This window comes from Scyliorhinus torazame, chromosome 17 (genome assembly GCF_047496885.1).
Source record: "Scyliorhinus torazame isolate Kashiwa2021f chromosome 17, sScyTor2.1, whole genome shotgun sequence".
Taxonomy (NCBI): Eukaryota; Metazoa; Chordata; class Chondrichthyes; order Carcharhiniformes; family Scyliorhinidae; genus Scyliorhinus; species Scyliorhinus torazame.
Genome location: NC_092723.1, coordinates 78,861,142 through 78,885,754, shown reverse-complemented (window position 1 = coordinate 78,885,754; position 24,613 = coordinate 78,861,142). Strand labels below are relative to the sequence as shown.

Genomic DNA, 24,613 nt, shown 5'->3' with positions numbered 1-24,613 from the left:
GGGTTACGGGGATAGGGTGGAGGTGAAGCCTAAATGGGTCGGTGCATACCCGATGGGCCGAATGGCCTCCTTCTGCACTGTATGGTCTATGGAGTCACATGTAGGCCAGGCCAGGTAAGGACTGCAGATTTCCTTCCCTAAAGTACATTAGTGAACCAGATAGGTGTTCTACGCAACTCGTGCAGCGTCTTGGGACATTATATTTTTAAAAAAGGGGCGGCACAGTAGCACAAATGGATAGCACTGTGGCTTCACAGCGCCAGGGTCCCAGGTTCGATTTCCACTGGGTCACTGTCTGTGCGGAGTCTGCACGTTGTCCCCATGTCTGCGTGGGTTTCCTCATGGGAGCTGCGGTTTCCTCCCACAGTCCAAAGATGTGCAGGTTAGGTGGATTGGCCATGCTAAATTGCCCTTAGTGACCAAAAAGCTTAGGAGGGGTTATTGGGTTATGGGGATAGGGTGGAAGTGAGAGCTTAAGTGGGTCGGTGCAGACTCGATGGGCCGAATGGCCTCCTTCTGCACTGTATATTCTATGTTCATACTGCGCGGGTATCGGAGTGGATCCAGATTTGATGATTGTTTTGATAGCAACCGGCTTTTAGCCAAGAGCGATGCTCCTGTTGGGAGACTTGCTCCTGTGCCTGTTTTAACTTTGGTTCTGTTATGGTGGACGGACATTCAACTGCAGCAGTTTGTAGTTGTGGCTGCTGTTTGAGAGCCAACTCCTTTGCAATTTGATCAGCAAATCTATTGCCACATGAGACTTCATCGTCTGCAGTAGTATGCGCTTCACACTTTAAAACGGCTATCTTGCTGGGCAGCTGAACAGCATCTAGTAAATTTAAAACCAATTTAGCATGTTTAATAGGTTGGCCGGAGAAAGTTATGAATCCCCTGTTTTTCCATAATTGGCCAAAATCATGTACTGCCCCAAAAGCGGATCGGGAATCAGTATAAATATTAACTGTTTTATTTTTAGCTAGAATACATGCTTTAGTAAGGGCAAACTAGTCGGCCGCTTGAGCACACGTTCCCGAAGGCAGAGCAAAAGCTTCCACTATCTTGAATGGAGTTACTATTGCCGGCCAGGAGGGTCATATCATTTGGTCGGTTTGCTGACCCATTGGTGAAAAAGATGATGTCTGGATTTTCTAGTGGGTGACTCAATAAATCAGGTCGAGTGGCTGTGGTGGTTTCAACCAATTGTAAACAGTCATGATGATACACATGTTCTGCTTCCGAGGGCGCGGTCAAGAGTGTTGCAGTGTTGACAGCTGGCGCTCGCTTGTAGGTAAAGTTGGTTTTAGAGAGAATTACTTCATACCCAGTGTGTCGAGCCGCAGTAAAATGCCGCATTGCGGATGAATTAAGCAGCGGCAAAACTGATTTTTTTCTACTACGGCCGCCATGGCTGCTACTGTTCTTAAGCAATTTGGCATACCCTTTACCACAGCACATAGGGTCACCGAGTAATAGGCAAGGGGTCTTTTCCCTCCTCAATGCTCTTGCACCAGGACCCATGTTGCAAATCCCCCTGCTTCATTCACATAAAGAGTAAAGGGTTTGCTGAAATTAGGAAGTCCCAAGGCAGGGGTGCTAATCATGGCTTGTTTCAAATTACGAAATGCTTGCTCCCTCTCTGGAATCCAGGTAACAACTGAAGGGGCATCCTGTAGGGTAGCCTTGCACAATACTGCGTCCATCTCTCTATAGTCCGGTATCCACTGCCTGCAATAGCCCACCATTCCAAGAAAGGTAAATGTTTCCTTTTTCGTGCGTGAAGTTGGAACCCTTGCTATAGCTTGTATTCTTTCAGACCCAAGCCTCCGCTGTCCTTGCCTAGCTGAAATCCCAAATGCTGAACTGCCTCCTGACAGAATTGCAGTTTGTCCATTGAGGCCCTATGCCCTCCTTCGGCCAGATGTGATAATAACAAAAGGGTATTCTGTTGTCGACTGTCTGCTGAAATGGTTAATGTTTCCTGCAGAACCTAAGGGACGGAGAACTTGGAATGATGCCATTTACGTCTTTTCACGTAATCTAAAAACTTATTCATATTCAATTACTTTTATTCGTAAAGGCACTTTCTTTCTTTTAAACTGATTTTAATTTCCAATGTTTCAGTTCATTAGAGAAAACTCAACAAAAATCACTTAAGTTATAATCTCTGACTCACAATGACAGACGATAAAAAATACAACTCACGTAGCACTTCATGCTTTGATTAAAATTAATTGGTTAAACAAAACACACAGATCTCACGGCTACAGACAAATCTGAATTCCCTTTTTCTACAGGAACCCATCTGTTACGCTTTTACCTTAATCTTCTATTTACTTTTACTCCCCTGTTTTTTGTTTCGAGAGGGGGTCAGCTTCATGAGATTCCTATGTGGGACATATAGGTTTTCCCACCTCATTCCGTTCTTTTATAATTGTTTCTTTTCATTTTCTTACTCATTTTGACTCCCTTATCTGTCTTCTCCAAAGAGTTAACCTTCTTTCTCACTCCAGATGTCTTTACCGAGGCTTCGGGACGACCTGTGAGGGGGCGTCGAGTTTATTGCTCATCGTTCCTTCTGCAAAATACTTTAGAATATATATATAATAACAACGACCGCGGAAATCAGTTACAAATACTACAGGGAGCGCACACCGGTGTTTATCCTTTCACGAACCTCGAAGTCTTTTTCTTTTAAATTTTAGTCTCTAAGGCACCTTTTTTCTTCCCATGCAACTATCGTTAATTTATTAATTAAGATAATTCATCCTAGCATGAGTCACTGGCCAGTAATTAAGGCTGCCGAGCAGCAGACCCCCTGTCAGCTGTGGCTCTCTCCCTTTCAGCTGAGAGAGTCCTGTTTAGAGAATCATTTTGGGGTTCACGGCCCGTTAAATTAGGGAAACTGCAACGGCTACGCCAATTTGTCGTGGAAATAATAATAAAGACAAATTCCTCGAGGTTCGATTTAAGGAAATTTATTTACACAAATATATTTGCAGAGAGAGAGTGTTCCAGCTGCAAAGCCAGTGCACTGCACTCTGAGATTCAATTGAAGACAGCATATTTTTATAGTCTGAAATAACAGCTTGAAGTAAACAGGCATGTTTATATTAATTAGACCTTGGAAAGTACGTAAGATGAAATACGTAGTACGTATGTTCTTGCCCTTGGCTAAAAACAACTCGAGTACACATTTTGTTATCTTTCGGAGGACAATGTGTTTTCATAATAAGGCCGAGACCAGAATATTAAGCAGTATTTCATTTATGTTACCTGACCTACTTGTTTTCATTCAAAAGCAGTGTTGAACTATAGTCAAGCATTTCTCAGCATGCTTCTAAGTTGGCAACTCATTAATTTCCCTTCCACAGACGATTACGGGGAGATTTGACTCATGGAGCTTTGATCTTTATGGATAGAAAAATAAAGAAGCTATTTCTAATGGCAGAAAGGTTGTGAAGAGATCAAAGTGTTTGAGAAAAGCTCGAGAGGGGACGGTATACAGTTTTGGTCTCCTTATCCGAGCAAGAATATGTCTGATGAGACGGAGTATGTTGTAGGTCCACTAGACTGGCTTCGGGATGAGGGCGTGGTCCTGTGAGAGGAGATTGAGTAAACTAGGCCGATATTGCCAGAGTTTAGAAGAATGAGGGGTGAACTCATTGAAATATGTGCAATGCTAGCCAATGGGGCTAGACAATGTAGAGTTTTAAAAGTTATTTCCTTTGATATGGGTGTAATGGCTAGCCAGCATTTATTATCCATCCCAAATTGCCCCTTGAGAAGGTGGTGGTGAGTTACCTTCTTGAGCCCCTGCAGCCCATATGGTGTAGGTACACACATTGCTGTTAGGGAGGGAGTTCCAGGATTTTGACCCAGTGACAATGAAGGAACGGCCGATTATATTTCCAAGTCGAGGTGTTGAGTAACTTGGAGGAGAACCTCCAGGTGGTGGTGTTCCCATGTGTGTGCTGCCCTTAACTTCTACATAGTAGTGGTTGTTGGCTTGGTAGGTGCTGCCTGAGGAGCCTTGGTGAGTTCCTGCAGTGCGTGTTGTAGATGGTGCACACGGCTGTGATGGAGGGAGTGAATGTTTAAGGTGGCGATTAGAGTGCTAATCAAGCAGGCTGCTTTCTCTAGATGCTGAGAGCACCTTTCCTGTGGCTGGGTAGTCTAGAACACAGGGGGCATAGTCTCAGAATAAGGGGTTGAACATTTCGGACTGAGACGCAGAGATATTCCTTCACTCAAAGGTTTGTGAATTTTTGGAATAATCTATCACAGTGAACTGTAAAGTTGTCACTGACTCTCTTCCAGTCAGAGATTAGCGAAAGGAGTTTGGATGCTGAGGGAATCAAGGGAAGTGTGCTAGAAGGTGGAGCTGAGGCAGGATCTTATTGAATGCTGGAACAGGCTTGAGAAGTAGAATACTAATATTAACATGTGCAGAAGAGGAGCAGGAGGAGGCCAATCAGTCCCTCGAGCCTTCTCCACCTCTCAATCACACCATGCTTGATCCACTGTCCTGCCTACTACCACCATCCCCCCGATAACTTTTCACCCCCTTGTTGTCCGTCAAGAATCTATCTACCTCTTCTTAAAGATATTCATTGACCCAGCCTCCACAGACTCTCGACCCTTAGAGGAAATATGAGGTGTGATTCTCCGAGCCTCTGCGCTGAAATCGCATTCGGCGCGGGGGTGGAGACTGGGCATTCACGCTGGAATCGTAACGGGCGCCACTGAAGCAATTCTCCGGCCCCCAGAGAATCATTGTGAATCACGCGCACGCGGTCTACGCAGCGTGGGTAGGGGGCCATTGACAGAGCCCCCCCCCCCCCATGTCAATACCCCTCATGACCCTATATGTTTCAATGAGACCATCTCTCGTTCTTCTAAACGCCAATGGTGCAGGCCCAACCTTTTCTCATTTGATGTCCTCCCCCAATCCAGAATTCAGTCGGCTGAACCTTCTCTGAACAGCTTCCAAACCATTTATATCCTTTCTTAAATAAGGAGACCAAGAATGCTCCCAGTTTGCAAAAGAACACAGGGCAATGTGTAACTGGTTCAGGTGGCTGGAAGTATGTAGATCAAAAAGTTCATGCACAAGTTTGTAGATGCTGATGGTCAGGCTGAAGTAACTGAGACGGATGTTTTTCAGGTGGACACAGAAGAGGACGATGATGCTGATTGTGTAATCGTTGAAATACACACAAATAAGCCTGTTCCAAATGAAAAAGAGACTAAGGGTGAGTCTGCAGATTTATGCTCTGTGCTGGTAAAGAGTGAGGAGCTGCCTATCAAGTCTGGCTCTGGACTGGTCAAGAGCAAGGCACTGCCTGCAGAATTGTGTTGTGGTTTAGCAGCTGGTGATGCTTAGTCCACAGAGCAGAGCTCAGACCTGACCACTGATCAAATGATGGACATTGAACCCTGTGAAAATGCTGCAGTCAAACCATCCAACAGTACCTGAATTGATTTACGATATATATACTTAAAAAAAAAAATTTAGAGTACCCAATTCTTTTTTTTTCCAATTAAGGGGCAATTTAGCATGGCCAATCCACCTACCCTGCACATCTTTGGGTTGTGGGGGTGAGACCCACGCAAACACGGGCAGCATGTGCAAACTCCACACAGTGACCCAGAGCCGGGATCGAACCTGGGACCTCGGCGCCGTGAGGCAGCAATGCTAACCACAGCGCCACTGTGCTGCCCGGATATATATACTAATAGCTATATGTACGTAGGCTACGGGTCAAAACTTTTTTAACAAACTTTTTTCTGTATAATTTCATAAACTTTGACTTAAAATACTTGAAGTTCTGTAAAAAAATTAAATAAAATGGCACTTTTACAATCGGTTTGTAATTTGATAAATTAATATGAGTAAAATTTTGGCATTCACAAATGCACCTGTTACTGTGCAATGTGAAAGATGTTGGGATAATGACATTTCACGAACACTTTAAACCTTACTATCCTTGCATTGTATGTAGATTTATTTTCAAATTTGTCAGATTTTATTGGAATGCCATCCATTCATTTGACAGTGTCATTCAATACAGCTATCATCAACCATGGGAACATAGTTTGTAATTCTTTGTAGATAATGGCCTAGTTTTGGAACACCTTTGTATTTAACTTCTTATATTCTCACGAATTGATGTTGATTTTTCATCCATTTTTCTTTCCTCGTTTCACCCCTCCTTCCAGCACCCACAAACAGTGCGCGCAATTAAAGTACGTAACCCATGTTCAGCTGCTGTATTCATTTTGAAGTTGGTTGCAGTGCAGTTTTCCTTTCGAGTAACAGCGCAAGTGATTTCCTAGACCCAAACGTGTGGGTATTCTTTTCAACAAGCTTGTGTTAAGGTTACTGGAGTTGCTGTCTAAAGATGAACTCTGGACATCAATTGTTGCTGGGTTTGAAGCTCAAGAGACTGATCTTGTATGGTTTCTTGAGACTTTATTCTCTTAACAAGAATAAGCACATGCTTCTAATTTGTGTTTGAATGTGTATGTCGTATCCAGATTATATTAAAATTAACACCTGTTCACAAGGGGAAAAAAATAAAAAATATAAGGAGACCAAATCTGTACACAGCACTCCAGATGTGGTCTCCCCAACGCCCTAAACATCCCTAATTTCATATTCCATTCCCCTTGCAATAAACAACGTTCCATTTGTCTCATTGCAGGACACCCAGATCCCTCTGTGCAGAGTTCTGTCATCTCTCTCTATTTAGATAATATGCTGCTTTTCTATTCTTCCTGCCAAGGTGGACAAGAATAGTCTACTCCTGTTCCTCTTGAGACATGAACATTTTTTTATACGCACACAGCAAGGTGTTAGAATCAAGGGGCGGGATTCTCCGTTTCTGGGACTAAGTGCTGACGCCAACGCAGGATTTGTGGACTTTGCGGCAAACCTGGACCGATTCCACTACTATTAAGGGGTGTTATAACCTGCCTACTGACGATTGGCTGGGGACTAATGACTATCCCACAATCCTATGGGAGTATGAACTTCCCCAATGACGGGGGCGGAGAAACTCCTACTATAAATAAGCTGGCCAGTCCAGGAACCAGGAGGAAGGAGAAGGTAGCAAGGGAAGTTACTGCTACTGTTATGTATATATTGTTATAGTAAATAAACGTTATTATTTTGTATCCTTAAAACTCGTGCTGGATTCTTCGGGGCCCTTACAAAAAGGGGCTAGCACTGGTGGCGCGTGGGACATAATCGATTCCAATGAAAGTGGTGCTGGATTCGCTGGGTCCATGATTGACACTCGGGAGGCTGACAAGCTGCAGCCGCATATACACATTACAATCCCCACACACACTCATCCCAGCCAACAAGGTGGTATTGGTTGTGCTGGAGCATGCTCATACAGCTGATGGGTCCGCTGGGGCCAGAGGGCACCGGGTTGGGGGGGGGGCGGCTGCAGGGTTTGCCCTGGGGGAGACACCTATACGACTGGTGGCACTAAGTTCACAGTGGGCTGTTAGCGGTGTGCGCAGCTGCATGGCTGCCTTGCCGGCTGCGGCAATGGTGTTCTGTGCCCGTCCACCCCGATACCACAGCCCACCTCCTGGCCACCCCCAGCTACTCCACATCGGCCCTGGAAGATGCCCCCGGCCAGCAGCACAACTGTCAGAAAACTACGGCGATGTTGGAAAATTTCTGTTCCCCAATCTCTCTCCCTCAGTAGCCGCCACGCTGGTTTCGCGAATTTTAAAAGCACAAGTGAACCTCGCTGCCGGGGACTCGGCCCATTGGAGGCGGAGCATCGCGGAGGCCCCGGAGAATACTGGGTTGGGCCCGCTAATGACATGCAAATGGTGTTTACTGTACGTGTGTTCCGGAATGCATTGACGCTGCTGTTGAGGTGACGGAGAATTGCGATTTGGCGTCAAATTGGTGCCTGCCACGATTTTGCCGTCCACTAATGGAGAATCCCACCTCAGAACTGCAAAGGGCAACCTAGGCTAGTGAGTGGGTCATCTCAGGGGGCCTCAAGGGCTTGTTCACGAACCATGACCCCATGAGTAGGATTAAATAAATTTATGCACACTGTATATTTCATAACAAGTTATGGAAAATATTTAATCATTTATATATTAAAAGAACTATCAATTTCAAGTGAAAGAAACAAAATAAATATTTACACTTTGGACACAGAGGGAGAGCACAGCTCTTACAGTCATTGTTGTGAGCAATCGGCACGCACCTCACTTCATTTATCCTCGATTTATATGTGAATCACTTCAGACATATTGGTCGGGAAAAAAAACTACGCGAATGGAATCTAACAGAATGTGACAACCCTGCGTGTGGGCACCAGTTAAAAAATGTCTTGTGGGCCACACCATGCCCCTTTGGGCAATGGACCGGGTGCAGGAAGGTGGGATTCGAAAGGGCACCTGGGTGTCCGTGGGCTGGCATGGACAAGATGGGCAGAATGCCCTCCTTCTGTGCTGTAACCTTTCTATGATTCTATGCGCTGCAGGTTGCCCACCACTGGTCTGGGTTGCACGGCCTGAGAGGATGGTGGAAGCACATTTGTAAGAACTATTGACGGTGAACTGGATAAATACTTGATGTGAAAAAAATTGAGGGAATGTGGGGGATGTGCAGGGACTAATTGGGTGGTTCTTTCAAAAAGCCAGCACAGGTGTGATGGCCAGAACGGCTGCCTTCTGTGCTGTGTCAATCAATGATCCTATCAACTGCTACTGGCTCAAAACCAAAGCAAAGTTCATCAATATAGATCCAACTTTTATACAGTGCATTCTATAACATTTACAGCTGTCACATGATCAACGTTTAACCAGAATTTGCAATCCAACATACTACAGAGGTTAAAGGTCCAAAGCAGTGTTATCATTGATACCAGGAGTTTTTAACTCCAAGTTGTGCAGTTTTAAACCTTTTTAAATGTTTTAATATTTGAAATATTCTTCTAATAAATATGCTGTGTTTACATTATACACACTAAATACACATGGATTACTCCTATATGCACAGCTGGGCAGAACCATCTGTGCTTATCTCGAGATCAGCAGCAACTACTATTTACCCTTTTGTTACAATCTCCCTCTCTCTCATTCTTCACACACTCCCTCTCTCCCATTCAATCACACATTTCTTGTAGCTCGCTTCTTCATATGTCCTCTCTCTCTCACTCATGCTCCCTATTTCGCTTATTCACTCACACATGCCCTCTCTCTTCCACCCTCACTCAATCCCTCTCTCCATAATTCCTCTCTCAGACTCCCTCACACACTCTCCCATTCCCTCACACTCTCTTTCTCTCTCCCCCTTTTCCTTACTCTCTCTCTCCTCTCTCACCATTCCCTCATACACTCTTCTCTCTCTCACATTCTCTCACTCTTTCACCACCACCACTCCTCCCCTCCACCTGCTCCACCACACTGCCATTCCCAAATCCTATCTCTCCTTTCACACAATATGGAAGTGACAGATGTCCATTATTTGCACTCCGACTGTGTCCGACTGTTACAAGTGCAGTAGCTCATTCTCCTGAAACGCTAGTCCCACATGGTCCAAGACCCATGGAGTTCAGGCCAGTGAGAGTTAGCTTTGTCGGGACTTTGAAACAGTTGATCTCACGACACTACCCGTTAACTGTTAATGGAATCTTGCTCCAAGAGAATGTTTCCACAGATCCTGGTTTCCACGGTTACAGAAGGCCCAGCAGCCTGGGCAAGAGTATAATAGGCCAAGGAGAGACCATGGTGATGCAGTTCAGGGAGACAGGTCTTTCAGTCAGGTTAGATGCTGAAGAACTGATGGACTGTCCCAGTAACAGAACAAAGAGTCGTAAATCTGCAGGGCAGGCATCTGGCCACAAAGGCCCAGTGTTTCCCAGGGAACAATGGGGCGGGGGTGGGGCGGGGGGGGGGGGGGGGGGTGGAGCAAGGCCGCAGTCCACTCAGTGGCATCACCTCAAGTCGACCTCATGGTTTGGGCTCAGAATCCAGGGACCTGACCCTTCTCTTCAGTACGTAGAAATCTACAGGCAGAAACAGAGAGGAATGGTTAGCAGCTAGTCACAACCAAACTTGGTAATAAATTGCCTTACCAGGAGTCGAAAAAGACATCAAATGGTTATCAGGGTTGCGCTGGATTTCGGACTGGACTTGCTCCAGGAGCTTGCTGCCAATCAGCTTACACATGCAAAATTATCGTACTGAGTTAGGAACACAAGCCCATAGAAAGTGGCTGTCAAGACCCTCGGGCCCTGGTCCACCATTCCATTAGATCACGGTTGAACTGTTCCAGACTGCTCCAGCGTTCCCTGCCACATCAGCCCCCACCAACCCACTTCTCATAAGTTGCTGTCCTTGTGCAAGGGCACAGGTCCCATGGGTGAGACCCTGGTACTTCAGGAGTGAGGGAGGTGTCAGGTGAGACAATAATGACTATCCCAATCCGGAACAAAGACTGGTAATTCCACACAGCTTGCTCGCCACAGAGCTGTTTCTTGGGAATGTGGCTGGAAACCGCCCAGTCACATCAGCTCCTGTTGGCCTTGTGGCTTGGATTCAGAATCCAGAGGCCTGAATCTCCTCTTCAGGATGTCAACCCTGACAGAGCCTGTAGATGCCTCTGAGACACAGGCACACAATAGGAGGTGCTGAGGTATAACTGACCCCTTGGCACAGGCTGACCTTTGAACAAGTGACCTTTGCTTCAGTGGGATTCAGTGCATCTACCCAGGGAGCCCCATCAGGCCCTTTAAACAGGTTGAAGGTACGGTACGCACAGTGGAATTGTTAACCAGGGAGAGGGATTGGGGAGCAACAGGAACAGGAGGAGGCCATTCAGCCCGTCAAACAATTAGGTCATGGCTGATCTATACCTCAACTCCATTTTCCATCTTTGCCCCATTTTTCTTCATACCCTGAGATCTATTGATTCCAGGAATCCTCCTGTTCCATGGTTTTGGGATCAATGAATTGGAGCTGGAGTCCATATTACAGGTCTTGATTTCAAGAGTTAGGAGGAAGAACGTTTGGAGTGGTTTTGAGGTGGGTATTCAGCACAAGAGTGCCTGTGAGCTCCCTCAGGTGACCCATTCCCCATGGGGCTGTGTGGAGTGACTCCTACCTGTGATAATGGCTTGTTTCCTCTTGCGGTTGTGAGGTTTGTGGTGTGGGTTTGGATCCTGCTGCGGAGACACTTTCCTCTCATCAGCCTCACCTCCCAGTGGATTCAGGAGCTCTCTTTGCGGAACCCCATGCACCGAGGATCTGTAGAAATGCGGGATCTCCCGACTTGGCACTGCCTCCCACTGGAAGGCCCCCTGCACAGGTCGGTCCTCTTCAAAGTCAAAGGCCCAGCGGTTCCTGGCTGTGACCAGCCCGTTCCTCAACTCAGTCCGAAACTCAGTATGTACCTGCTCCCGATTCACAGGGCCAAAGAGATTCCGACAAACCTTCCCAGGCTTCCTGGCCATCATTTGCCACACTTCAATGGGAAGAGACTTTGCTTCATCCTGAACATCATAAGAACAAAAATTCATACACGTCACACACATTGACTGCAGGACCATCATATACCTAAGCTGCTGCTCTGCGCTGTTTGGTGAGCCAGGCTATCGGCCAGTTCCCAGGGGTGAGCCAGACTGCTGGTATGTACCGGGGCGAGGGGGAGTCAGCCTGCTGGCCTGTGCTGGGGGAGTGAGTCAGCCTGCTGGTCTGTGCTGGTGGGGGGAGAAGAGCCAGACTGCTGGTATGTGCCGGGGGGGAGGGGGGGAGTCAGCCTGCTGGCTTGTGCTGGGAGGAGGGGTGGGAGAAGGGCTAGGCTGCTGGTATGTGCCAGGGGGAGGGGGAGTAAATCTGCCGGTCTGTGCTGGGAGGAGGGGGGAGAAGAGCCTGGCTGCTGGTATGTGCTGGTGGAAGGGGGTGGAAATCAGCCTGTGCTGGGGGGGGGGGGGTGAATCAGCCTATTGGTCTGTGCTGGGGGAAGTGAGTTAGCCTGCTGGTCTGTGCTGGGAGGAGGGGGGGAAGAAGAGCCAGGCTGCTGGCATGTGCCTGGGGAAGGAAGGGTGAGTCAGCCTGCTGGCCTGTGCTGGGCGAAGTGAGTCAGCCTGCTGGTCTGTGCTGGGAGGAGGGGGGGAAGAAGAGCCTGGCTGCTGGTATATGCTGGGGAGGAGGGATGAGTCAGCCTGCTGGTCTGTGCTGGGAGGAGGGGGGGGGGGGGGGGGGAGAAGAGCCAGGCTGCTGGTATGTGCCAGGGGAAGGAAGGGTGAGTCAGCCTGCTGGCCTGTGCTGGGCGAAGTGAGTCAGCCTGCTGGTCTGTGCTGGGGAGGAGGGATGAGTCAGCCTGCTGGCCTGTGCTGGGCGAAGTGAGTCAGCCTGCTGGTCTGTGCTGGGGAGGAGGGATGAGTCAGCCTGCTGGCCTGTGCTGGGCGAAGTGAGTCAGCCTGCTGGTCTGTGCTGGGGTGGGGGGGGGGGGGGGGGGGAGAGAGACTGCCAGTCTGCGCCGGGGGTGAGCCAGGCATCACACAGGACCCAGGAATGTCAGGTTTTTTTCTGAATGACATAATGGAATATGGTCAGTACAAACACAGGGCAGGTGCGAAGAGCCCGGTTTTCGTTCTGGAAAATACACCCAGGTAAAAGGGACTGATTTTTGATTTTGGTGGTCAGTCTACATCAGAATTGACAATCGATGAGGTGGAATTTACAATCAAAGCTCACCAGCCGGCAGCCAAACTAAACTCAAGGTTTCACTTTCAGCCAGGCAACAGCTGGTGGGTGAATAGAGAGAGCGAAAGAGAGAAACTGAAAATGGAACTGAGAGACAGAGAGAGACACGCACTAACAGGCAGGCAGAGGAAAAGTGGAAAATCCAAGAAATAGGAAATGAGATTGACAGAGGAAATATAGAGACAGAGGGGGAGAGTTACAGAGAGACGTCCGATCGAGAGCAAGAGATGGTGACAGAGAGATAGACAGAGAAAGAGAAAAAGAGAGATGCACGCAGGGAGAGATACTCACACACAGACCAAAAGAGAGAGATAATGGATGTGGGCAGCAAGGGGGCAGATGACATAATTGCCTCTGGTGACACCCAATGAAATGAGTTGGAGCAGAATGACAGGACAATGAGTCACATCCACACCCTCCACCGCCCTGGGTGTTACTCAATATGATCCAATCGGGTGGGTTGCAAGAGGAACGCTGACTTCAGCTTTGCTTGGATTTGTAAATAGTAGGTTTACAATGCGGTTTACTTCCCCCGTGACAGCAGAGGGAATGGCCAGTGTGCAATAAACACTCCCTTCCCAACCCTATTCCAGCACTGTCCCAATCCAGACCCCCCCCCCCCCCCCCTTCGCAGTCTCACTCTAACCGTATCTAGTTCTGTTCTCATCCCCAGATGATAAATACCCAGATTTCTCAGTCAATAATCTGAGTGTGAAGTCCACATTGAGTCCGCACTTCTTCACTGCACACTTCCTGACTTATTCTCGGCAACCATGTCGCATGGAATGAACAAACCACAGCCCCAGGACCCTGTACGATTCTCCGAGAGTGTGGACCCATGTATAACCAGGAGAGAGACAACTGGAGTGAGAGGGGTAGGGAGCAGAGTGAGGGGGAGAGGGGGTAGGTTTGGGGTTGGGAGACATGGAGGAAGGGGGGCAGGGGGTAGGTGTGGGGGTTGGGAGGGGCGGGTGGCAGGTGTGGGGCATGAGGGGGAGAGGGGCATAAGTGTGGGGCTTGAGGGGCAAAGGTGAGGGGCATAGGTGTGGGGCATGAGGGGGAGGGGGCATAGGTGTGGGGCTTGAGGGGCAAAGGTGAGGGGCATAGGTGTGGGGCATGAGGGGCATAGGTGTGGGGCATGACGGGCATAGGTGTGGGGCATGATGGGCATAGGTATGGGGCATGAGGGAGAGAGGGGCATAGGCCTGGGGAATGAGGGGGAGAGGGGCATAGGTGCGGGCCTGAGGGAGAGAGGGGCATAGGCCTGGGGAATGAGGGGGAGAGGGGCATAGGTGTAGGGCATGAGGGGGAGAGGGGCATAGGTGCGGGGCATGAGGGGCATAGGTGTGGGGCATGATGGGCATGAGGGGAAGAGGGGCATAGGTCTGTGGAATGAGAGGGGCATAGGTCTGGGGAATGAGGGGGAGAGGGGCATAGGTGTGGGGCCTGAGGGGGAGAGTGGCATAGGTGTGGGGCATGAGGGGGAGTGGGGCATAAGCCTGGGGAATGAGGGGGAGAGGGGCATAGGTCTGGGGAATGAGGGGGAGAGGGGCATAGGTCTGGGGAATGAGGGGGAGAGGGGCATAGGTCTGGGGCATGAGGGGGAGAGTGGCATAGGTCTGGGGAATGAGGGGGAGAGGGGCATAGGTCTGGGGAATGAGGGGGAGAGGGGCATAGGTGTGGGGCATGAGGGGGGAGGGGCATAGGTCTGGGGAATGAGGGGGAGAGGGGCATAGGTGTGGGGCATGAGGGGGAGAGTGGCATAGGTGTGGGGCATGAGGGGGGAGTGGGGCATAGGTCTGGGGAATGAGGGGGAGAGGGGCATAGGCCTGGGGAATGAGGGGGAGAGGGGCATAGGTCTGGGGAATGAGGGGGAGAGGGGCATAGGTCTGGGGAATGAGGGGGAGAGGGGCATAGGTCTGGGGAATGAGGGGGAGAGGGGCATAGGTGTGGGGCATGAGGGGGAGAGGGGTGGTGGGAGATAGGGTGGGGGAGGGGTGGTGGGGTTCGGGGTAAGGGTCCTGAAGTTGTTGAGCAGCTAATGACAGGTGCATACACTCTGTTCTACGATGGGGGAAATGAGTCATGTCCAAGTTTGAGTTGTGCCTGGACATGTTTAGGGAGCTCAGGGACAGGAACAGACATGTCAGCTCTGGACACCGTGCCCCAGGAATCCACTAAAATACCGCACTCTCCCTCATGATAACAGCCAGGACACCAAATTAACCCAGAAGGGTGGTGGGGGATGAGGGGGAGTGGGGGTTGAGGGGGCAGTGGGGGCGATGGGGGTTGATGGGGAGAGGGGATGGGGGAGGGAGATGGGCGAGAGGGGTGGTGGGGTTGAGGGGGAGTTGGGCGGTAGGGGAGAGGGGTGGTGGGGATGGGGGAGAGGGGTGGGGATGGGGGAGAGGGGTGGGGGGGGTTGAGGGGTGGGGGGGATGTGGGGAGAGGGGTGGGGGGTTTGAGGGGTGGTAGGGATGGGGGGAGAGGGGTGGTGGGGGAGAGGGGTGATGGAGTTGAGGGGGAGAGGAGTGGTCGGGGAGAGGGGTGGTGGGGATGGGGGAGGGAGAGGAGTGGGGGGGTTGAGGGGTGGTGGGGATGGGGGGCAGTCGGGGAGAGGGGTGGTGTGGATGGGGGAGGGGTGGGGGGTTGAGGGGAGAGGGGTGGGGGGTTGAGGGGTGGGGTGGATGAGGGGGTGAGGTGGATGAGGGGGAGAGGGGTGGGGGGGGTTGAGGGGTGGGGTGGATGAGGGGAGGGGGTTGGGGTGGATGAGGGGTGGGGGGGAGAGGGGGGTGGATGAGGGAGAGGGGTGTGGGGGGGGGGGTTGAGGGGTGGTGGGGATGAGGGTCAGTGGGGTTCGGGGTTAAGGGTCCTGAAGTTGTTGAGCAGCGGGTGACAGGTGCATACACTCTGTTCTACGATGGGGGAAGTGAGTGATGTCCAAGTTTGAGTTGTGCCTGGACATGTTTAGTGAGCTCAGCGACAGGAACAGACATGTCAGCTCTGGACACCGTGCCCCAGGAATCCACTAAAATACCGCACTCCCCCTCATGATAACAGTCAGGACAAAAAACATAACCCAACGCCACCCCTACCTGGCAGAGCAACCAGTGAAACTCTGGTCTCCAGACTCCCTGTCGCCTCGCAGCCCTGTTAAAACTCAGAGTGCAGGTTTGTGCAGCTCCCTGTGGAGCCCCAGAGCCTGTTATTGGGGAAGGGCACAAGACAGCAACTAAACTGCTGGGATCGGACTGTGCTGGGGTCGGGCTGTGCTGGGGTCGGGTTGTGCCTGGTGTCGGACTGTTCTAGGGTCGGACTGTGATGGGGTCAGACTGTGCTGGGGTCGGGTTGTGCTGGGGTCGGGTTGTGCTGGGGTCGGACTGTGCTGGGGTTAGACTGTGCTGGGGTCGGGCTGAGCTGGGGTCGGGTTGTGCTGGGATCAGACTGTGCTGGGGTCGGACTGTGCTGGGGTCGGGCTGAGCTGGGTAGTCACTCGGTGTGTGAGTTTCGAAGATGTCTTGTTCCAATCAGAGATGGAACTTGTTTGAAGGTTCAAAAACGTTGCCGATTTTGAAGCTGAAACTGTTGTTTATAGAAGTTTAGTGAGTTAAAGTATTTTCAGTTTGTTGTAATTTATTTCCTATTCCCCTCTGTCTCGTTTCTTTAACACCACTAAATATACTCACCATGTCAACATAGAAATCCCAATGCAGTCTGTGCCGAGGCAGGAGAAATCCCAATGGTGTGTGTGTAGAGCTGGGGTTACTGCTGACTGAGCCAGCCTGGAGCCGGCGTCTACAGAATGTTGCATAATACTACCGATCATATGATGTGTGAGCTCCGCCCAGAGAGTGACAGAGAGGAAATAAACAGACAGAAGTCAGCTGCAGCCGGGCTGTCACCTCCCAGTCAACCGAGCCGCACCCAGTTCCAGCGAGACATCATGAGGTTCAGTACCTGTTATGATCTCAGCCTGTTGACAAGGAACTTAACTCAACTACAAGCCACTGAAAGTGCACCTTGTCTGGAGTGACTATATCATGTAATGAACAGTTGAGGAGATCCAGATATCTGGGGCCGGATTCCCCGTTGGCTGGCGCTAAAATCAGGAAATGCGATTGGGCGGAGATTAGCTCCCGACGCCAAAATCGCGGCATGTGTCGATTTGACGCCAAATCACGATTCTTCGGCACCTCAAAAACGGCGTTAATGCGTTTCACTCCGCGCATGCAGTCGGCACCGTTTGCATCTCATGAGTGGGCCCGACCCAGTACTCTCCGCGGCCTCTGCGATTCCCCGCCTCCGATGGGCCAAGTTCCCAACGGCGCGGTTCACTTGTGCTTTTAAAAATTGTGGTGGCTGCTGAGGGAGAAAAAGAGCGTGTCCAACATCGCCATTGTTTGTTGACAGTTGTGTCGCTGGCCGGGGGGGGGGGGGGGGCTTCTGCCAGGGCTGGGGGGAGTAGTGGAGGTGGCCAGGAGGTGGGCTGTGGGGTCGGGGTGGATGGACACAGAACACCATTGCCACAGCCGGCAAGGCATCCATGCAGCTGCGCACACCGCTAACAGCCCACTTTGAACCTGGTGACATGGGTCGTACATGCGTCCCCCAGGGCACCCCCCGGGCGCCCCTCTGGCCCCAGACAACCCATCAGCTGTGTGAACGTGTTCTACCACAACCAGTCCCATCTTTTTGTCTGGGATGAGTGTGTGGGGGGAGTGTAATGTGTATGTGTGGCTGCAGCTTGTCAGGCTCCGAGTGTCGATTATGGACCCATGCCATTTTCCAGTGGAAAGGATAGTGTTCCACGCGGCACCAGTGCTGGCTCCTTAACAGCAGCGGAATAAGTCCAGGTTTGGCGCCGGTCTTTCTGTCGTAAAAGTCTACCGACTCTCCGTTGGCGTCAACACATAGTCTCAGAAACGGAGAATCCTGCCCCTGTAATCCCGGTGGGGATCCAGATATCTGTAGACCTCATGGGGATTGATGTATCTGTCATTCCAGGTAACAGTAATCCTTTTTTTAATAAAACGTTATATTATTACAAACATGTATCAAAGCAGGTTGCAGCAAATAAACATCCCGGGAACATACGTCCCAACAATCAACTATACAGTCTATCTTTCCCCTTTTTCACTCCCCCTCCCCCATCACCCACCCCCCTGCGACGAACAGCTCCTCAAACACGGGCACAAACATCCCCCCCCCCACCTTTTCTCAAACTCCCCTGCTGAGCCCCTTAACTCATATTTTATCTTCTCTAACCACAGGAAGTCATACAGGTCACCCAACCAAGCCGCTACCCCCAGTGTCAATGCCGACCATCACTCCAGCAAAATTCTCTGCCGTGCAACTAGAGAGGCGAAGGCCATGAAGACCGCGAACACTCCCGCACAGAATCTTCCCAATTTTTTGCAACCCCAGAACATGTGCGTGTGATTCGCTGGCCCCTGCCTACACCTCTCACACTCATCTGCTACCCCCTGAAAGAACCCACTCATTCTCGCCTGAGTCATATGCACCCTGTGCACCACCTTAAACTGTATCAGGCTCATCCTTGCACAAGAGGAGGTCCCATTTACCCTTCGCAGTGCCTCACTCCATACTCCCCAATTGATCTCCATTCCCAACTCCGCTTCCCATTTCTCCTTGATCTTCACCACCCGCTCACCTGTTGCTCTGTGCCCCCGACCGCACGGCTCACCCCTCCTGGGCATCGTGGACCCCGCCAGCGGCCACCCCATCGTGGACCCCATCAGCGACCATCCCCAGCCAACCACACGGCCTGCACAGCACAGCAGCCAACCAACCCCGGGGGAACTGCGGACAGAAAAAACACCCCCGGCAACGCTGCCGATGGGGAGCGCGCTCTGCAAGGCCTGCGGCAAGAAAGGACATTTTGCTGCAGTGTGCCAGGCCCGCTCAATCGCTGCTATTGTCCCTGCACCCCCCGCGTGCGGCCAGTGGGCGCCGCCATCTTCCTCGCCTCAGACCACGTGCGGCCCGTGGGCACCGCCATATTGCTCCCCTCACAATACATGCGGCCCGTGGGTGCTGCCATCTTGCTCCCCTCACAACCAATGGGCGGAGCCATCTTGCCTGCCCCAGGACACGTGTGGCCCGAGGGCGCCGCCATCTTGCCTGCCTCAGGACACGTGCGGCCCGTGGACGCCGCCATCTTCCCCGCCTCAGAACCCCTGCCTGTCGGGCACCTCATCGGGCCACTCATCGCCTGCAACCGCCGATGACCAGCCGCGTCTCGCCTCCGTCACGATCGACTAGTCCCGACCACACAACCTCGTGACCGCGTCGACAAAGGTGAAGGTCGACAGGCATGAGATGTCCCGCCTTAGGACTCCGGGAGCACTGAGAGCTTCATCCAGCCTGATACAGTAAGGCGCTGCTCCCTCGCGGTACACCCCATTAACCAAAGGATCTCCCTGGCCTCCGGATCCCACTCCGTGACGATCCGGGGGTACTGCATCGCCACCCTCACCATCCAGGGCGTAGAGTTCAGCGGCTTCCGGCTCTACGTCCTCCCCAACCTCTGCGCTGCCTTGCTACTTGGCCTGGACTTCTAGTGCAACCTCCAGAGCCTAACCCTGAAATTTGGCGGGCCCCTACCACCCCTTACTGTATGCGGCCTCTCGATCCTTAAGGTCGACCCGCCTTCTCTATTTGCAAACCTCACCCCGGATAGCAAACCCGTCGCCACCAGGAGCAGACGGTACAGCGCCCAGGACAGGACCTTCATCAGGTCTGAGATCCAGCGGCTGCTGCGGGAAGGTATCATCGAGGCCAGCAACAGCCCCTGGAGAGCCCAAGTGGTCGTGGTGAAAACCGGGGAGAAAAACAGGATGGTCGTTGACTACAGTCAGACCATCAATCGGTACACGCAGCTCGACACGTACCCCCTCCCACGCATATCTGATATGGTCAATCAGATTGCACAATACCGGGTCTTCTCGACAGTGGACCTGAAATCTGCCTACCACCAGCTCCCCATTCGCAAGGCGGACCGCCCGTACACCGCGTTTGAAGCGGACGGCCGCCTTTACCATTTCCTTAGGGTTCCCTGCAGCGTCACTAACGGGGTCTCGGTCTTCCAACGGGAGATGGACCGAATGGTTGACCGGTACGGACTGCGGGCCACTTTCCCGTACCTGGATAACGTCACCATCTGCGGCCACGACCAGCAGGACCACAACGCTAACCTTTCCAAATTTCTCCACACCTCTAAACTCCTCAACCTAGCCTACAACAAGGAGAAGTGCGTGTTCAGCACGAACCGATTAGCCATCCTCGGCTATGTGGTACAGAACGGAGTTCTAGGGCCCGACTCCGATCGCACACGCACCCCCTCATGGAACTCCCCCTTCCCCACTGCACCAAGGCCCTCAAACGATGCATGGTTTTCTTCTCGTACTACGCCCAGTGGGTCCCTAACTATGCGGACAAGGCCCGCCCACTCATCCACTCCACCGGTTTCCCACTGACGGCCGAGGCTCACCAGGCCTTCAACCGTATCAAGGCCGACATCGCCAAGGCCGCAATGCACGCGGTCGACGAGACGCTCCCCTTCCAAGTCGAGAGCGATGCATCAGACATCGCTCTTGCCGCCACCCTCAACCAGGCAGGCAGGCCCGTGGCATTCTTTTCCGCGCCCTTCATGCCTCCGAAATTCGGCACTCCTCTGTCGAAAAGGAGGCCCAAGCTATCATTGAAGCTGTGCGGCTCTGGAGGCATTACCTGGCAGGCAGGAGGTTCACTCTCCTCACAGACCAATGGTAGGTTGCCTTCATGTTTAATAACACACAGCGGGGTAAGATAAAAAATGATAAGATCTTGCGGTGGAGGATCGAGCTCTCCACCTTTAATTACGAGATTTTGTATCGCCACGGTAAGCTCAACGAGCCCCCCGATGCCCTGTCCCGAGGTACAAGTGGACCGACTCCGGACCTTGCACGACGATCTCTGTCACCCGCTTTTATCACTTCATTAAGGCCCACAATCTGCCCTACTCCATCGAGGAAGTCAGGGCTATCACCAGTGACTGCCAGTTCTGCACGGAGTGTAAACCGCACTTCTACCGGCCAGACCGTGCGCGCCTGGTGAAGGCCTCCCGCCCCTTTGAATGCCTCAGCGTGGACTTCAAAGGGTCCCTCCCCTCCACCGCCCGCAACACGTATTTTCTCAATGTGGTCGACGAATATTCCAGATTCCCCTTCGCCATCCCATGCCCCATAAAGTCTGCCACCGTCATCAAAGCCCTCAACACCATCTTCGCTCTGTTCGGTTTCCCCGCCTACGTCCAAAGCGACCGGGGATCCTCATTTATGAGTGATGATCTGCGCCAGTACCTGCTCAACAGGGGCATTGCCTCGAGCAGGACGACCAGCTGCAACCCCAGGGGAAATGGACAGGTGGAGCGGGAGAATGGGACGGTCTGGAGAGCCGTCCAGCTGGCCCTACAGTCCAGAAATCTCCCGGCCTCCCGCTGGCAGGAGGTCCTCCCCGACGCCCTTCACTCCATTCGGTCGCTCCTGTGCACGGACTAACGAAACCCCCATGAACGTCTCTTTGCCTTCCCCAGGAAGTCCAGCTCCGGGGTTTCGCTGCCAACATGCTGGCAGCTCCAGGACCCGTTCTCCTCCGCAAGCACGTGCAGCTCCACAAGCACGTGCAGCTACTCCACACAAACCCGCAGTACGCCTACGTAGTGTACCTCGATGGCCTCTGCTCCAGGACAATCCGTCCTCCCCTTGGTCCCACCCGGGGATGAAGAGGATGTCAACATGCTCCTGGAGTCACCGACGACAGAGCCGACGCCTGACTCGCCACAGCACTGTGGCACTCTCAACGACGGATCAAGGCGCCCGACCATTTAAATTTGTAACCTTCTCTGAAATTTTAATGACAACCTGTATGTAAATAGTTTTCCACCACCCCGCTGGACTCATTTTTAACAGGGGTTGAGTGTGGTAGTCACCACTGTTGTATTATATTGTATATACTGCACTGCATATGAGGGTATTACGGTAAGGCCGCTGTACTACAGGTACAGGGGTAGATCCCTGCCTGCTGGCTCCGCCCAGTAGGCGGAGTATAAATGTGTGTGCTCTCCGAACTGCAGCCATTTCGGCAGCAGCTGTAGGAGGCCACACATCTCTATGTAATAACGCCTCGATTACTCTCCACTCTCATCTCGTCATAATTGATAGTACATCAATCCCCAAGGAGATTTCATAGAATTTACAGTGCCATTCAGCCCATCGGGTCTGCACCGGCCCTTGGAAAGAGCACCCTACCCTAGACCACACTTCCACCCTCCCCATAACCCAGCAACCCCACCCAACCCTTTTGGACACTAAGGGCAATTTAGCATGGCCAATTCACCTAACTTGCACATCTTTGGACTATGGGAGGAAACCGGAGCACCCAGAGGAAACCCATGCAGACACGGGGAGAACGTGCAGACTCCGCACAGACAGTGAACCAAGCCGGGAATCGAATCTAGGACCCTGGAGCTGTGAAGCAACTGTGCTACCCACTGTGCTACCGTGCTGCCGTAGAGATCTAGGTATCTGTAACTGATTGAGATCCATATTTCCGTAATCTTCATGGTGGCCCAGGTATCTGCAATGCTGCTAGGGATCCAGGTATCTGTAATCTCCATGGAGATGCAGGTATCTTTAATCCCCATGGGAATCCAGATATCTGTTATCCTCATGGGGATCCAGATATCTGTAATCCCCATGGAAATCATTATGTAGATCCAGTATCTGTAATCCTCATTGGGGTCCAGGTATCTGTAATCACCATGGGGATCCAGGCATTAGTAATCCCGGTATCCATAACCCAGAGGGGGTCCCAAGTATCTGTAATCCTCATGGGGATTGAAGTATCTGGAATCACCATTAGGATCATGCTATCTGTAATCCTTATGGAGACCCAGAGATCTGTAATACTTAAGGGGACCCAGGTAGCTGTAATCCTCATGGGGATCCAGGTGCCTATAATACTAATGGGGATCCAGCCATTACTAATCCCCGAGGAGCTCTAGGTGTCTGTAGTCCTCAAGTGGATCCTCGATTCGACATTTGTTGGCGGCCATGGTGTGAGTGGTCACACACAGGGCAGCCCCTGCCTGAAGGCACAGAAAAGAGCTCTTTTTACCTGATATTGGGTGGAATTATGATGAAAAGGTGTAGGTGAAGGTCGGAGGAGTAGTTTCCCCCGGGAGTGGCCTGTCTGCTGGTTACCAAACCCGGCAGAAGGCGGTGAGAGACCAGAGTTGGAGGAAGCCTGTCCTGCAGCAGCAGCCAATGTCAGGATAGCTGCGGGGGAAGGGCTGGTGTAAGGTGGAAAGCCCCCGATGGAGTAACTGATGCTTTTATTAAGGCGGAATTCCACCAGCAGAGGAAGAAACTTTGTGAGGATCGCTCGAAGGCCATCGAAGGAGCGGTGGCACCCCTGAAGAGTTTGATGGAACAGGTGGAGAAGTATTTGGAGGTGCAGGGATTGCAGATTCAGGGAGATCAAAGGCGTGATCTCGGACCACAGCGATCGTGTGGTGGCTCTGGAGGTGGAGGTGGGGCTCCTAGGAGACCTTTGTAAAACATTGGGGGCAAAGGTGGAGGAGCAGGAGAATACCTCGAGAAGGTAGAACCTGCGAATAGTGGGCCTGCCTGAAGGAGTGGAAGGTGTGAGTGCCACGAGGTACGTCCCGAAGATGCTGGCGGGGCTGGTGGCAGAAGGGGTGCTAGATAAGGCGCCTGAGGTGGACCGAGCGCATAGGTCCCTGAGGCAGAAGCCTAGAGCTGGGGAGCAGCCACGGGCTGTGACCGTGAGACTCCACAAATATGTAGAGAAAGAGAAGATTTTGCAATGGGCCAGGGAGAAGCGTAGCTGCGACTGGGAGGGGAATAAGGTCCGGATTTATCAGGACATCGGAGCCGAGTTGGCTAAGCGACATGCAAGCTTCAACAAGGCCAAGGCGGTGCTGTACCGGCGGCAGATCAGGTTTGGGGTGCTCTACCCGGCGAAAATATGGGTGACGTTCGGAGGCCGGGAGTATTATTTCGAGACCCCATAAGCGGCCGAAGACTTCATTAGGGAGCATAAACTGGGGGAGAACTGAGTGGACAATGCTTGCGAACCGGGATGCTGGCGCTTTGTAATGGTTGGGAGCATGTTTGAAGTGGGGGTAAGGATTGGGGGATTTTCGCCTTTTTTGCGGGGGGGGGGGGATTTGCTGTTTACTGTTGGGACTGTAAGGGGTTGTACGGGTGAAACGTTTATGTGGGGATGGATGTCCCCCCTCCTGTTTTATGGGACTGTTTGTGTTTCACATTTGTTTGTTTGCTTTTGGAGGAGGCAGGCTGGAGTTCAGGAGATGTCTTTGTTTGGGTGGGGGAGGGTAAGGTCAGCAGGGAGCCATCCTCCTTGAGGTGAGGTGGGGGGGAAGGGGAGGTAATTGGGTGGTGGTGCATTTGGGCAGGGGCTGCCGCGCTAGTATGTGGTGTAGGTGAATGGAAGTGGGGTGGTGGGGGAGAAGACCGAGAGAGGTGGCTGGGGCTGTGGGGGGAGGCGGGGGGGGGGGGGGGGGCGGCGGGGAAAGGTGGGGTGGGGGAGGTTTCTGCAATGTAGCAGGGGGTGAAAGGTGTCATGGTCAGGAGCGGAGAAGGGGGCCATCTGGGATGGGCTAGGTATAGGGTGGAATTAAGGGGGCGGGAGTTAAGTGAGGAAGATGACGGACGGCAGAGGGGATTGGATGTGCAAGCCTCCAGTAAGGCTGGTAATGTGGAACGTCTGGGGACTGAAGGGGCCAGTTAAAAGGTTTGCAGGTGTTCGCGCACCTTAG

The 24,613-nt window shown here is 51.9% G+C and overlaps 1 protein-coding gene across 1 annotated transcript; it reads right to left on the bottom strand.

Annotated features, from left to right (window-relative positions):
* Positions 1–8,093: 8,093 nt before the first annotated feature.
* LOC140393967 (cyclin-dependent kinase inhibitor 1-like) lies at positions 8,094–16,547 on the bottom strand. The gene is made up of 3 exons (XM_072480673.1): positions 16,437–16,547; positions 11,147–11,534; positions 8,094–10,049 (listed from the first exon to the last, which is right to left on the bottom strand). The coding sequence occupies exons 1-3, from the start codon at positions 16,437–16,439 to the stop codon at positions 9,994–9,996; spliced, it is 447 nt and encodes a 148-aa protein (XP_072336774.1). The 5' UTR covers positions 16,440–16,547; the 3' UTR covers positions 8,094–9,993.
* Between the last annotated feature and the right edge of the window lie 8,066 nt (positions 16,548–24,613).